The following is a 16019-nucleotide window of genomic DNA, read 5'->3' as shown; positions in this document are numbered from 1 at the left end:
TTTTTAAAAAGGGCAATTTGAGGTCATTTGACACTCTCTGGCATACGAGGGAAAAACAGACTAGGCTAGCATACCTAACAGAAACAAACTCGTACTATTCTCCTTGGACAGCCATTCTTTGGTGATAATTGTAAAGTTAACAGAACTGTTTCCAAATGAAATCCTATGGCTTATGAATATCTACTTCATCCTTATTCACTTGTGTCAAAGCTTACAGTGAATATGAAACCCACGACTGGAAAAGGAAATAAACCTAGTACAGTGAAGTGTTTTTCCTTTAGGAAAAAAAAGTATCATCAGGAACTTTACAGTGTCTTGGAAACAAGCCATCAAATATAGTTGGATGAGTGACCGTCCCACCCGAAATAACAGTTTCCAATATATATATGGAAATATATGTGAATTTTCAGTTTATCTCCAATAAATATAAATATGACATGAATTTCTATCAGTAGTTTACTATGATTATAGCTATTTTAAAATTTTTTTTTTTTTCAACGTTTATTTATTTTTGGGACAGAGAGAGACAGAGCATGAACGGGGGAGGGGCAGAGAGAGAGGGAGACACAGAATCGGAAACAGGCTCCAGGCTCTGAGCCATCAGCCCAGAGCCCGACGTGGGGCTCGAACTCACGGACCGCGAGATCGTGACCTGGCTGAAGTCGGACGCTTAACCGACTGCGCCACCCAGGCGCCCCGATTATAGCTATTTTAATAACCAAAAATAAAAGACTTCCCATTTGTCAAGTAAACAGAATTACGACACACAACCCTTAACCTCACTGCTTTTGTTAGGAAGGTATTTCTAGTACTGGGCTGTTTTCCGTGGTTTCTAATGAGACCTTTTCACATGCTATGATCCAAACCAGACACAGTCGATAGGTTATTAACAAGGAATTAAGGCTCACTTCACAAGCCTCCCAGCAACCGAAAAGGAATACAGGCTACTTAAGGTGCATCTCTAAACTGGTCCAGTCTCTCCTGGAAACATTTGTAAGTTTCATGCACTCTTTCAGGCCCCCCTTACCTTATCTAAGGTTCTTCTGGTTTATCTCCTCTCGGCCTCCTCCCACCCCGCCTCCACACTTCTCACAGAGACCTCACTAGAACACAAACCAGACTGGATGGACCCTCTCCTGATGACAGGTGCCTAGACTGCAGGCTTCATGTGGCAGGTACCAGAATCTACTTTCCGTATTCCACACCAAAGAAGAGATTTTATTTTATTTTATTTTTAAAAAAAAAATTTTTTTTTTCAAATTCTATTTATTTTTGGGACAGAGAGAGACAGAGCATGAACGGGGGAGGGGCAGAGAGAGAGGGAGACACAGAATCGGAAACAGGCTCCAGGCTCTGAGCCATCAGCCCAGAGCCCGACGCGGGGCTCGAACTCACGGACCGCGAGATCGTGACCTGGCTGAAGTCGGACGCTTAACCGACTGCGCCACCCAGGCGGCCCCCAAAGAAGAGATTTTAAAACGCAGACTCAATCAGATCATGTCCCTCTTCTGCTCAAATGCTCTGACGGCTACCTGCTCTGTGGCTGCAGGATCTGCCCACCCCTCTCCTCGTCCATCCTCCTGGCTCCTGTTTACTGCGATCCAGCCCCACAGGCCAGCTTGCTCTTCACACACACCGTGGCCTTTTTAACGGCTGCTCCCTCAGCCTGGGACTTCCTCCCTCCACATCTCCTTGTCACTGAGGCTTCACTTCAAGTGCCGCCTTTTCTCCCTCACCGATTCCACATTTCTGTTAGATTTTCTCAGTACGGCTAAGAGGGTGATGAGTTTCTGATGTATTTATTCTGTCTTACCTGCTTATCATATCTTTTACTACAAGTAAGCTCCATAAAACCAGGAGGCTTTTCCACATGGCACCACATGCCCAGGGCCTAGAATAGTGACCAGCATGCAGTAGGGGCTCCGTGGGTATCGGTGAAATCACCGAATGCTTGCATGACCTGTACTCTCGTTTAGGCATCTGGTACAGTGCTTGTCATGTAACAGGTATCTCTTCAATGACAATTCATGACTCGTGATCATTTTGAGATAAAGTCTACGTCTTCAATATGGCATGTAGGACCCTTCTCGTCTTAGACCCTACCCATCTCTTCTCCTCCTCCCATTTTATTCTTCAGAAGTACTCAATGTCCTGCGGTTACCTGAACATGCCATATTATTTCACGCTGCCCTGTCCTTCCACATGGTGTCCCTCTGCCTGCGATGTCCCCATTGCCGGGACTGCCCTTTACCACCATCTCCCTGGTATACAGATGATCAGTCTCTCCTGAGTTTTCACAAAGCCCCGAACATGCTGTTATTATGTTTCTTGTACTGGAATGGAACGCTTTTTTTTTTCTTTTCTTTTTTACACCTTCTCTATCTCTCTCAATTGACAATTCCCTCTCTGAGAGTGAGGGTCACCATGCCTTATTCGTCTTTCTAGCATCTAATTCAATGTGTGGCATCTAAGAGAATCTCAATATTTGTTGAATTATCTAAACTTAAGCCATACTAGGCATACACTTAAAATGCCAAAAAGAGGCGCCTGGGTGGCTCAGTTGGTTAAGCATCCGACTTCAGCTCAGGTCGTGATCTCATGGTTCGTGGGTTCAAGCCCCACATCCAGCTCGGTGCTGACCGCTCAGAGCCTGGAGCCTGCTTTGGATTCTGTGTCTCCCTCTCTCTCTGTCCCTCCCCTGCTCACACTCTGTCTCTCTCTTTCTCTCTCTCTCTCTCTCAAAAATACACAAACATTTAAAAAAAATATTTTAAATGCCAAAATGCCTTCATTTCAGACTATGTTTACTGTTAAAAATATAAAATACACTATAAGCTTAATAAGAACATGAGAATTCAACTAACTAAAATAATGAGATCTAGTAATTACATTAATTTGGTTAACACTGAAAAAAATGTAGTATTTCCCTAATACTTACCAAAGCATAAAAGCACATATGACAGAACTATAGCAATTATAGTTAAAAAAAAAAAAAAAGAAAGAAAGAAAGAAAAAAGAGTATAATAATCTTAAGGGAAAAAAACCACTAAGAAAACAAATACTTACTTATTTTTGGTCAGTCATTATCTTGGGATCTGGCTTACTTCTCACAGGCCTTTCCAAAAATCGTAATACTAGTAGTTCCAACGTCTTTTTTAAAAAGGTTTCATTTAACCAACTGCTAACACAGCTGGCCTGAGGTCTGAATCCCAATCATAGCACCAATCACATAAACCCAAACACAAAGCAAAAAGAGAAGAAAAAATAAAAGCCGTCCTTCCAAGAAGATACAGCACCAAAGAAGATGCTCACCACCCCAGAGAAGCATCTGTCCATTGACAATGACCTCAATCACACTCTGCAGCACAAAATGCTCATTAAAAACACTCAAGATTATTTATAACCTGTGGGTCATTTCCTTAATCGGCCAACTTTTTTTTTTTTTTTTTTAAATCATCAGATTTGACTATTTCATTTAAAACAACCCAACAGGTTAGAAATACTGGAAACAAATAAAATAATTAGTGTATCAGATGAAAACTCTTTTGAAAGAAAAGCAAGGAATGTAACAGAGTGCTAAAAGGAGCCCAGATTGGCCAGGCACCAGCCCCCATTTCTCCCCACCTCAGGCAGCTGGCTGTTAGCATTATCTAGAGAAGCCTCCAAACTTGGGGTCTCATCTCTGATTTGAAGCACTTCTTCTGTTGAGACGCTGCCAGTGGAATCTTGAGACTGAACAAGTACATCGGGATGGTCTGGCAGTGTTTCGTCTGCGGTAGAATCACTGTTTAACTGCAAGGAGAAACGGGAAGATAAGGAAGTCATCCGTGAGCCAGTGATGGTCACAAAAGCCACACCGCCTCTGTATCTTATTTTGGGGGCTTAGTTAGAAAGAGCCTGACTTCCTAAAATCACCTCCCCCCCCCCCCACTCTGTGACAGAATCGATGCTGTTAATATGAGCAGCTAACCCAGCAGCATGAGCTGCATCCATTCATGCAGGTTAAGCTTCGCTAAACAAAAACTACCAAAGTGGAAGACCTCCGCATAACTACGTTCATCGTGAACCCAAATTCACTTTTTATGGTAATATGTTGTGTTTTCAGCCGGTGTGAGCATTTGTGAGGACGGGGGCTCTCTCCCTCCCTGTGGCTCCAGGGCCCGGCAGGCAGTGCTTTCGCGAGAAGCAGCGTTAACCGGGGGGCAGGCACGTAAGTCTGAACAGGCTGTTCACTTCTCTAAGCCAAAATATGACAAAACTTCAGTCAGCCAAGAAGAATTAGGACAATAAAGTTGTTGTAATGGCAGTCTGTCATTAGTGGGTTTATATTCTTGGAAAAGAATCAGAAAAAAAGGGAATACTAGAGTTTTTCCTTTTATAAGCAGGGTTATAAATTCTTCACCGTCAGTAACATAAATCATCAAGTTTCTGATTCAGAGTAGGTAAAGGCAAAAACCATCATTCCCCCTGTGAAGAGGAAGCAACTTTGAATTAGTTTTTTTTTATTTTGTTACCACTAGGACTAGGGTTGGCCTTATAAGGAGATAGTTCTTTTCTTTTTTTCTCTCTCTTTCTTCTTTTTTTTTTTAGTTTTCATTTTTATTTAAATTCTACTTAGTTAACATGTAGTGCCATATTGGTTTCAGGAGCAGAATCTAGTGATTCATCACTTCCATACAATACCCAGTGCTCATCCCAAAAAGTGTCCTCCTTAATGCCCATCACCCATCTAGCCCCAATCCGTCTACCACCTCCCCTCCAGCAACCTTCAGTTTGTTTTCTGTCCTTAAGAGTCTCTTGTGATTTGTTTCCCTCTCTTCTCTCTTTTCCCTTCCCCTCTGTTCATCTGTTTTATTTCTTAAATTTTACACATTAGTGAAATCATATGGTACCTGTCTTTCTCTGACTTATTTCACTTAGCATTAATAAACTATATAAATGGCAAGATTTCATTCTTTTTGGTGGCTGAGTAATATTTCATTGTATATATATATATATACCACATCTTCTTTATCCATTCATCAGTCAATGGACATTTGGACTCTTTCCATAATGTGGCTATTGTTGATAGTGCTGCTATAAACACTGGGGTGCATGTGCCCCTTCGAATCTGTCTTTTTGTATCCTGTGGGTAAATACCTAGTAGTGCAGTTGCTGGGTCATAGGGTGGTTCTATTTTTAACTTTTTGAGGAGCCTCCATACTGTTCTCCAGAGTGGCTGCACCAGTTTGCATTCCCACCAACGGTGTTAAGAGGGTTTCCCCTTTCTCTGCATCCTCACCAACATCTGTGGTTTACTGTGTTGTTAATTTTAGCCACACTGACAGGTGTGAGGGGCTATCTCATTGTGGTTTCGATTTGTATTTCCCCGGTGATGAGTGATGTTGAGCATCTTTTCATGCGTCTGTTAGCCATCTGGATGTCTTCTTTGGAAAAATGTCTATTCATGTCTTCTCCCATTTCTTAACTGAATTATTTATTTTTTGGGTGTTGAGTTTGGTAAGTTCTTTATAGATTTTGGATACTAATCCCTTATCAGATATTTACAAGTATCTTCTCCCATTCTGTCGGTTGCCTTTTAGTTTTGTTGACTGTTTCCTTCACTGTAAAGAAGCTTTTTATTTTGATAAGGTCCCAGTAGTCCAGTTTTGCTTTGGTCTCCCTTGCTCTGGAGACGTGCTGAGTAAGAAGTTGTTCCGGCCGAGTTCGGAGGGGTTGGTGCCTGTGTTCTCCTCTAGGATTTTGAGGAGACAGGCCGTTCTATCCCATGGCTCTCGTGGGAGCAAACCTCTGTTAAGCATTTATTGTAGGCTGGGTGCTTCCTCCTCATAAAATTCCCATGAGGCAGACACTATCCAGAGTCCAGTTTTAAAAGGGAAGTTAGGTAGGTTGACCATAGGTACACAGAAGGTTGGCGGCACAATGCCACGGTCTGGCTCCACGGAGGGCTGGTGCCTCCTTCAGTCACTGTTGCCAGTAACTCGATTAAATGAAAATAGTCCCAAGGAGGACGAAGCGTTAGGTGGCATGGATGTGGAGGCAGACGGCTTGGTTCCAGCCTACTTAACTAGTAGCTATGTGTCCTGGGACAAGTGGCTCGTCCTGCAGAATTGCGATAACCGTACTTACTTCATGTGGTTGGGGGTCGGGGCGTTCTGCAGACTAATAGATGCCAAACACCCTTCACAGAGGCTGGGGCATGACAAGCATCCAGTGAGTGGTAACAGTTGCTGTTATTATCATCAGTTGCTGTTCATCATTTAACACTTAAATGAGGGTTGACTGAAAGACATCGTGGGACAACAATGAGATGCCCAAATTGGAGAGGTGACCGGAAGCCACGTGCAAACTGGCAACTTCCCATTTTGTTTACAGCCAGAGCAGCCCCTGCCACTCAACACTGCGGCCCGCGCTCCACCAGCCGACTGAACGTGGAGCAAACAGGGGCAAAAGAGAGGGCACGGCTGGGCTCAGTGTGAAAAGGGTATCCCTTGAGAGCTAGGTCAGTGCAGCCTGCTGGCACCACTGATTCCTATCTATGTGCCCCGCGGGGGCCCTTCCACACCTCCTTTCCTCCTGCCACCCCTTTCGCTCCCACATTTCTGAGCAGGCAGACTAGCCTTGCGGGCTTCCTTTTCTCATGTTTCACTCACTCTTTAATCTCTGCCATGTAGCCTCTGGGCCACAAGTCGGAACCCCCACATATAACTGACCTGATCTCGAAAGGCACAAAGCTGTGCTCGATCTTTCCACGCCAACCAGCGAAGAAAAGTGGGTGGCGGATAAAGCAGTGTTGGTGTCCACACGGATACCAAAACTACGTGTCACTCAAGATGAGGACCTCTAGAAGTGTCCAGAGCGACTCGCCATCACTAGGAGAGAAGGTAACACTGTCTCAGCTGCTAAAGGGTGTGCGGCATAAACGTAAATGTTGAGTAATGTCATGCACAGCACGCTCCATTAGCAATGCAACTCTGTATTTTCATTTCGGTGTGTGCGTTTTACCCAAAGTGAAATGAAAATCGGAAAATCCAGAGACAGTAATTACTAAGGTGGAAGTTAGGAGGAGAGTGAGACCAACTGTCGCTGTATGAGAAGGTAAGTGTGTACCATCTGCGTGCGGGACAGTATCTGGCTTGCTGTGAGAGCTGCTTCCTCTTCCGAGGACTCGTCCGTGTCTTCCTGGTTGGTCAGGTTCAGGCTGGGGGTGCTGCTGGAGCACTGGTACTCTTGGAGGGAGGGAGTGTCCCCTTTGTCAATACTGTCCAGTGAGCGCCTGCGGACTCCCCAGTTGAAATTGTCCATACTTTCACCCTGGAAAAGAAAGACATGATCTCTAAGGCCTCAGATACATGTGTATAAATACAGTAAACACAACACACCAGGAAAACATGTACTGAGATGAAAAATACTCAATGCATCATCATAAGCAGAGTTTCAATCAGCCCTTCAATTTCTCGAAACTTTTAAAACATCGTTAAATATTCATATTTAAAGAGATCACAATATTTGGTTGAGCCTGTTTTAACTAATTTTCTTGACCTCCTATATTGTATGACTGGGGACCGACTAAACCTACTATCTAGGCCATTTCTATTCTAATGCCCAAACACAAATGAGACCACGAAGAAGACGAATACATCACAGACAACGATACATAAACAATCCACAACACCAGGCTGCAACTTACCTGCAGTTCCTGGTTAGCAAAAAGGAAAACACACAGAATTAGAAAGAACGAAGACAAACATTTAAATATACGCTACACTTTTGGGGGAAAACTCTTTGTGATTTCTCAAACCCAAAGACTGATTCAAGCTCTGGATTAAGCTCTGAGTAGAAAGCCAACATGTGATTCAAATTACTTTTTTATGCAAAATATATTATGAAGAAGTCAGAGACAGACACTGAAAACAACATTTCTGTGATACACTTTGCAAACACAAACTTTAAGAAAATCTTCAAGATTTACATAGATTTAATACTTGATACAATGCAAAACTGACTTAAAGTACCCACATTCAGTTGACAACATACAGGGTCACAATTATTTTCGTCTAGAGAATGGTTCTGGCTAAACCCAGTGGCCATTTTTTACTATGAAATAGTCTAAAATCAAGATCAAAGCCATCAAAACATAACTTTTGGCAAGTTCAAAAGGTCAAGAGGAAATAGGGCAGATTTCAATTTCACCCCACGTATGGATTTATAGAAGTTATGTTTCTGTTATTCTAAGCTGATCCTCCTTTTGCAAGGATATAATTTACACTCGCTCTTAAGCCCTGATATGACAAATGACAATGAGTTGGCCAGCAATATAGGATTTATTTGTGCTCCTTTACTCGAGAGGCACTGGCTAGGATAGAGGTTTTCAAATCCTTTTTTTTTTTTAAATAAAGCAAAGCAATACTTATTTCGAATGAAATTTAAAATGGAAGTCAACCGTGCAAAGCTGATGAACTAAACCCAAGCCGCTCTGGCTGCAAAAGGTAACAAGGAGCTCTTTGCCTGCACTCTGGGTACATCCTTGAAGTCTTAGAAACCCTGCAGGTCAAAGTTCGAAAAGCCACCTTCCTACCAGATATTTCAATTATTATTATGTAGCACAGTACATAATAATGGCAACAGCCCTAAATATTTGTTTGGTGAATGAATGACTACACACGGGGAGCTTCCAAGGTTGGCAGGTATTTGGGGGGTATTTCAGAAGTTTAATTAACAGTTTCATTTGTTTTGTAGCAAAGTATTTCCTACCACCATGTTTTAAGCAAGACTATATTTAGGTTTTAAAAAATCTCTACTATTTGAATTGTCTAATGATGAGGCATACATGAACACCACCCACCCAAATCACTATGACTTGAATTAAAGACAAAACTACATTAAGCGTCTTTAATTCAATTTGCCAAAGTTCTGTTCAAAATCCATGTTAATTAGTACCTATGTATTAGGGTGTGGGATAAACTTGGAAGCATTTACAGAGTTCTTTAAAAAAAAAAGAAGATAAAAAAGCAAACAAAATAAATAACTTTACCATTACAAACATGTCAAGAGCCTGCCTGCCTGCCTTCACAAATTTTAAACTCTCAATTGAAAACAAATAACTGCATTAGAGTTTAGGAGCTGCTCATGCCCTTGTGGTCGGGCAGCAAGGCTCTTCAATCCATCAGACTTTCTTGCCTGATTATTCAAGTCAGTCCTACTTCTTACAACGTGTTTTTGAAATTGGGGATGTGAAATCAATTTTAGAGGATGGTGATCTGCCACTTTGGAAAAAAAAAATGAAAGAGAACAGGAAATATCAGCGTGCATAACAGCAGAAGGTGAGGCTGCATATTGCATATTCTTTTTATTTTTTTTCAAGTAATCTCTATACCCAGTGTGGGGCCTGAACTCACAACCCCAAGATCATGAGTCACACGCTCCACTGACTGAGCCAGCAAGGTGCCACAAGGCTGCGTATTCTTGAAACTTTCATTTTAAAGGTATGTGTATCTACTTGGATGTGATATAAAATGTATTAAGTATGGATCACAGTAAAAACAAAAACAAAAAAAGTTTAAAAGCCACTGCCCTATGAGGCTGAATAATACTTGCTGGGGGCTCCTGTGAACCTATCCATGTGTCTTTGGGAACATGTTCATGCCGAGAACAAAGGCAATTGGTTTGACCCTGAGCCACCATGGTTGTACCCTTCTATATGCAAAGGAGGATGAAGCATGTAGGAGGATCTCCTTAAACTGGTCTCCTGTCCACAACTAATGATGTGACATGGCGCAGGCCATTACATTTCATCCCTCCTCACCTATTAGAGCCAAAGGAAACATCCCTTCAAGAGGGTTAATCAATGCATTTCAGTTATGTGAGCGACTTTAAATTCTTTGGAGAAAGATGTGTCAATGACATGGGATGGATACTGGATGACAAGGCATTTTGGGCTTCTCAAATATAGGTATTTGTATACATTTTAGAATGAACACTTTTGAAACTTATGTGACAAACGTTTTAGATTTAGGAGTTGCAAGTTTAGGGAGATGAGCTACAGGAATAGGTCCCGAAGAGCCTCACAATGTCAGGGCAATCCTGTTCTCTTTGCCACAGTGACTGTTTCAGATATTGGCAAATGATCCAGCTTGACCCACTAATGTAACAGGAAGTGTGCTGAGGACGTTTAGGAGAGCAACTTCTTCACTGTTACAAAAGTGACCTTCATTTGCTTTGAACACTGCTGGATGTGGACATAACCATGTGACAGAGACTTGCAGAGAAGGGCGGAGCCTAGCCAACTGCAGAGAAATGATCAGAGACCTCCCTGAGCCACATCTAAATAAGCTATAACCCTCAGGACTACCTCAGTTTTGTAAGCTCGTAAATCCGCCTTTTGAGTCCGATTTTTCATTTCGAAATCATCTAAACTGACACATACCTATCAATTTAATCTAGACTGAATCAATTTAGAGGAGAGAGCCCCTTGGTGCTACGTGAAATGAGTCATTTGAGGGGGCTGGCTACAGTACGAAGAAGAAAACAGTGAGGATGTCGCAGGTAGAATCTCGGTCATTCGACACAGTAGAGAGTTCTGGAGAGCCAAAGCCCTTGAAATCATGTGAGTTCATTTAATTTAACTTAGTGTTAAGTGTTTGTACTTATACTTTAAAATAGTGTTAGATAAATTTTAATATAATTTTTTACCATTTTGCTGCATATTAATTTGTCTGTCTCATTTGAAACATAAGCATATCCTAAATTAAAGACATAACTTTGGAAGAAACCCATTTTTCACTTTTTATTTCTTGGGGCAAAGAGTAAGAATTAGACGTTCCTCTTCTGTTTCAGACTACTTCTGCTAACTGACCAACCGTACTAGTCACGTTTACTTCCCAATTTAGATTTTTACCTTTAAAAACATTTTTGTTTAATTCGTTTGTTGTTTCAAGTTTTTATTTAATTTCTAGTTAGTTAACATATAGTGTGGTATTAGCTTCAGGAGTAGAATTTAGTGATTAGTCACCTATGTGTAACACCCAGTGCTTATCACAAGTGCCCTCCTTAATGCCCATCACCCATCTAGCCCGATTTTACCTTCTTGACCTCACACTGACCTTAATAAGGAAAGATGCTATGGTCAAACACTTAATTCTTATATACTTGCAACTGTAAGCTATAAATATACGGACTGCCCACATCCTTACCTCTGCATCTTCCAATTCAACGTCTAAAAAGTCAAAATCCTTAAAAACGCCAAATTGTTGTTCACTGCTGTTGTCTTCCACGGCCACTTCTTCCTCTTGAATCATGTCTTCTGTTGCAGAAATTAGGCTGGTCTGTTGGTCACCAACTTCCAAATCCTCGTTAGAAGAAAATACAACCTAAGGCCCAGCCAAAAAAGAAAAAAAAAAAAAAGGCCACCCGTCAGCATCGTCACTCTGCCCATGAGACACTGGTGCTCGAAGAGCCACCGCAGGCTTCATCTGTCAAAGAATTCAGAGCTTCAATCTGGTTTTCATGCTAAAGTCTAACTGGTTGAATACTTAATTAATGTAACTTCCAAGTACCATGGAGACCATATCTTTTTCATTCTTAGTTAATGCCATGAAATAAGGGAAGTTAGAAAAGGCAAGCAAGGAGACAGAATAATTTCCATTTTTTTTAATGGAGTAGTAACAGGATTTTTACAGCCTTTATGCATGCGATCATGATTACTCACGGATGGATTCTTTGGAAGGCCAGATTCTGGACCACAGAGAGAAAGCACATTCATTAGCTTTTCTCTTGTTCTTCGCTAAGGGGGGAAAAATGCAAATGTTAGGATTACTGATAAATAAGACAAATTCTCAAGCTGTCATACATGCAACAAAATTGATTCTTCTGTAGATGTTCAGTTTTGATTTTTTTTTTTTTTAATGTACCTGTGATAACTGTGGCCTTTTCCAGCTAACAGGAACCAAGGCATTAGAATTAGAACCAGAAGAAGTAGAAGAAGTACTCCTAGTAACTGCAATAACTTTGGGTTTCCCATTTCTTCCAGCTGCACTATGCTGATCGCCATACTTATTTCCAATGATTGGTGTCTGCAGAGAAACAAAAAGGACAGTGTTCGACTGGGATATTTCACCATAAAGGGATTAGTAGTGGATCTGTAAGGACTTTTTTTTTTTCTTTTTACAAATAACCAAAAAAAAAAAAAAAAAAAAGAGCAAAGGAAGATAACAGCATAAAGTAGATGTTACAAAAATCAAATGGAATGACGTCTTTTAAAAAATTAATTTATTTTTTAAAGTTTGTTTGTTTATTTAAGTTATCTCTATACCCAGTGTGGGGCTTGAACTCACGGCCCCAAAATCAAGAGTTGCCTGCTTTGGGCGCCTGGGTGGCTCAGGTGGTTAAGCATCCGACTTCGGCTCAGGTCATGATGTCACAGTTTGTGAGTTTGAGCCCTGCATTGGGCTCTGTGCTGACCGCTCAGAGCTTAGAGCCTGCTTCAGATTCTGTGTCTCCCTCTCTCGCTGCCCCTCCTCTGCTCACACTGTCTCTCTCAAAAATAAATAAACAGGGGCGCCTGGGTGGCGCAGTCGGTTAAGCGTCCGACTTCAGCCAGGTCACGATCTCGCGGTCCGTGAGTTCGAGCCCCGCGTCAGGCTCTGGGCTGATGGCTCGGAGCCTGGAGCCTGTTTCCGATTCTGTGTCTCCCTCTCTCTCTGCCCCTCCCCCGTTCGTGCTCTGTCTCTCTCTGTCCCAAAAATAAATAAATGTTGAAAAAAAAAAATTTTTTTTTTAAAATAAATAAACATAAAAAAAAATTAAAGAGTTGCATACTTCCACTGAGCCAGTCAGGCACCACATGATGTCTTTTTTTTTTTTAATCAGGAGACTTCACTTCACTGAAAATGACTCCCTGAGAAGATGAGACAATCAGACAGCTCATTCCTATTTTATTATTATCTTCTTAAGTTTATTTATTTATTTATTTTTTAAGTTTTACTTATCTATTTAGAGAGAGAAAGCACAGGCAGGGAGGAACAGAGAGGGGAGACAGAATCCTAAGCAGGCTCAGCGCCAATAGCACAGAACCCAACGTGGGGCTTGAACTCACAAACTGAGAAATCATGACCTGAGCTGAGATCAAGAGTCGGACGCTTAACTGACTGCACCACCCAGGTGTTTCTTAAGTTTACCTCTTTAGAGAGAGAGCATGAGTGGGGTAGGGGCAGAGAGAGAGGGAGGGAGAATTCCAAGTAGGCCGCATGCTGTCAGCACAGAGACTGATGCGGGGCTTGAACTCATGAACTGTGAGATCATGGCCTGAGCCAAGATCAAGGGTCAGATATTTAACCAACTGAACCGCCCAGGCGCCCCTACTTACTATTTTAAATAGGGATCTGCTTTCTTTAAAAAAAAAAAACACCATCTTCATGCCCCTCTTCAGGAAAGTAGCAACTTGGAATACAATCTGGCACACCTTAGGTTGCTGGGTAATAGGGGATGTTTGTTTCCTTTGCCTTCCTGTGGCTGCCTAGCACATACATTTCAGTCTCTTCTGAATAGACTGTGTGCTCTTCTCATTGCCATGCTGAAGTTGTCCTCTCCCCTGACCTAGGCCAGAGGCACTGATGTGCAATAGGTTTCTTTAGTCATCAACTGTGACCTTCTCACCAGCAGGGAAAACTACATCCACGGACTCAGTCGTGGTGAATGATTTGGCCATAAGAGTGTGGCTGTCAACATGGTGACAAAAGACAAGAGGACTCTTCGAGACACTGAGACCTTCTACAACACCTCCATTGAGGAGATGCCCCTCAGTGTTGCTGACCTTATCTGAGGGGCTGTCCTGCGACCTAACCCTACCCAAGGTTCAGTCTTTAGGGTGCTGAAGAGCAGCAGGAAAGGGGAGGGAAGGGAGCCTAAGGATGGACTTCTCATTTTCCCCCCTTTGACTAAATGTCACTTTTTGAGGCAAAAAAAAAAAAAAAAAAAAAAAAAAAAAAAGAAACAAAAACAAAAATCCACCACCTTCATATCCCCCACCATGATTATGAAATATATCCTCTTTGAAAGCTCAGAAAATATTAAAGTGATTTAAAACAAAAAACAAAAAAACAAAAAACCACCTGTCATCTTACCACTCAGATTTAATCTATTACCATTTTGGTGTTCTTTTCAATGCATACTGTTCTATGTGCTTCAGTAATGTGCTTTTGCAAATATTCAAGCTGGATAACAACTCCAAAGAGGAAGGGATCTATGCAGCTTCTCCCTACAAATCTGATGTGTAACATTTCCAAGTTTGTTTCGGTAAAAATTCTATGCTCATCCACAATTCATCTGTATTTATTCTGGCTTTGTGAAGCATCTTGAATTTACATCTGAAAATCGTATTCAAGCTCATTTGCATATCACATGGTTCCTTTATGCCGTGGTTCCTGCTGCTCTCCCTAACCTCAACGTCTATCACACCCACCCTCACTTTACACTCCAGCAAACCTGAACTTGCTATTGTGTTCCAAACACACCTTGCCTTTAGGGACCTGTGTTTTGGCACATGCTGCCCCCCCCACCCCCGCCTTTGAATGGAATATTCACCAACCAAACCCATGGTCATCTTTTAATGGGGACTCCAGACCTCCAAGGAGGCCTTCTCTGACGCCACACATCTGGGTAATTATACTTGGACATTTGCCACGTGTTGGTGATTTGTTTACATGGCTGTCTTCCCTAGTGCACGTGAGTCCCCTAGACCTTGTGCGATTCATCTCTGCTCCTCTACTCCAATGCCTATACACAGCAGGTACTTAGTAATCTTTGAAGCAACAAATTGAAATTAAGTATATCAAGTGTTTTTGAGAATTCTTATCACTGCTTTAGACAAGATAATTAAGTTACAATTTCTGACTCAGAAGACACAGGAAAGCCCGGTTTCTTTATCAAATTCCTATGCTATGTGCTTCAGGACAGAAATTCTGATATTAACTAAAAAATTAGCAACAAACATAGTTTCTATCTAAAAAACACAACCCATAAAGATTTGGATAAATTCTAACACCAAGACTGAACAGCAAAACATTTTTTAAATCTATATGATTCTAATCAATAATATTAAAGAAATTAGGTCTTCCATTTTTATCTTTCTCAACTTCCCTGCAATCGTTGTTAACTTCCTTCTCGAAAAATTCCTTCTTTGGCTTCTAAAAGACCACTTTAATGGCTCCAAGGCCAGTAAGAATGGGCTAAGGTGCTGGAAAAAAAACAAAACTGGGGGTTTCCACCAAGAGCCAAACATTTTTATGTGAGATTTGTGTTAATATGTGACATAGTCAAGGGCCCAGGTTCCCTTCTGCACTGGTGGACCCTGCCTCTCTCTCCCTTTAAAATATTGGGCTTTTCAGGTCTTAGTTTATTTTAGCCTTATTTTTCCTTTCACAATTTTAACTGCCCACTTATAAAACATTGAAGACCTTACATTGTTACTTCCACCCCAGTTTTCTTCTAAAACATAAACTCTAATTGCCTCCTAGGCAGCTCCACTGGAAGGTTCTTAGTTCAGAGTTAGTATATCCAAGGCTGATCTCCTCACTCTTCCCTTCCTGCCAAGATCTGTTCTCCTTGCCTTCTCCTTCTCTCTCAAAGGTACCAACATTCAGCCAGTTGTCGAAGCAATATCCTTGATGCCTCTTCCTCACTCAGTACTTCCTCTCCTTCCCATCAAGATGTTTATGACTTCCTTAGTCATTCTGAAAACCATCCCTTCCCTTTTCATTTTCTCTGCAAGTGCCTAGAGACATGCCAACATGACCTTTTAATTATTCTAACAGATTCCTTATTGACTTCCCTCCTCTCCACCTGGTCTATTTTTCCATCCTGGTCTATTTTTTCCATCCCGTTGCCAGAGTAAACTTCCCCAAATGCAAATCCTACAATTTCCACTCCAGTTAAAAATCCTTTAAGAGTTCCCACTGCTTCAAGATAAAACCATCCTGTTATGATGCATGCAAGATCCCTAATGATCTTGCCTCTTCCTCTGC

At 41.6% G+C, this 16019-nt stretch overlaps 1 protein-coding gene and 1 non-coding gene across 7 annotated transcripts in view; one reads left to right on the top strand and one right to left on the bottom strand.

Annotated features, from left to right (window-relative positions):
* The window catches only part of FRYL (FRY like transcription coactivator), a 279655-nt gene that overhangs the window by 23805 nt on the left and 239831 nt on the right, over positions 1 to 16019 (bottom strand). For all 6 annotated transcript variants that reach the window (XM_030313899.2, XM_030313898.2, XM_030313897.1 and 3 more), the window contains 5 exons: positions 11910 to 12071; positions 11708 to 11782; positions 11193 to 11369; positions 7111 to 7314; positions 3625 to 3792 (listed from right to left, as the gene is read on the bottom strand). In XM_030313899.2, the coding sequence (XP_030169759.1) occupies positions 3625 to 3792; positions 7111 to 7314; positions 11193 to 11369; positions 11708 to 11782; positions 11910 to 12071 (786 nt within the window). The remainder of the gene's footprint in view (positions 1 to 3624; positions 3793 to 7110; positions 7315 to 11192; positions 11370 to 11707; positions 11783 to 11909; positions 12072 to 16019) is intronic.
* Positions 13409 to 13522, top strand: LOC115513226. Its single transcript, XR_003968631.1, has one exon. It is a non-coding gene; the product is annotated as a small nucleolar RNA SNORA67 (small nucleolar RNA).

Source organism: Lynx canadensis, chromosome B1 (genome assembly GCF_007474595.2).
Source record: "Lynx canadensis isolate LIC74 chromosome B1, mLynCan4.pri.v2, whole genome shotgun sequence".
NCBI classification, from domain to species: domain Eukaryota; kingdom Metazoa; phylum Chordata; class Mammalia; order Carnivora; family Felidae; genus Lynx; species Lynx canadensis.
The sequence above is the reverse complement of the archived record's forward strand: the minus strand, read 5'-3'. Positions and strand labels throughout refer to the sequence as shown.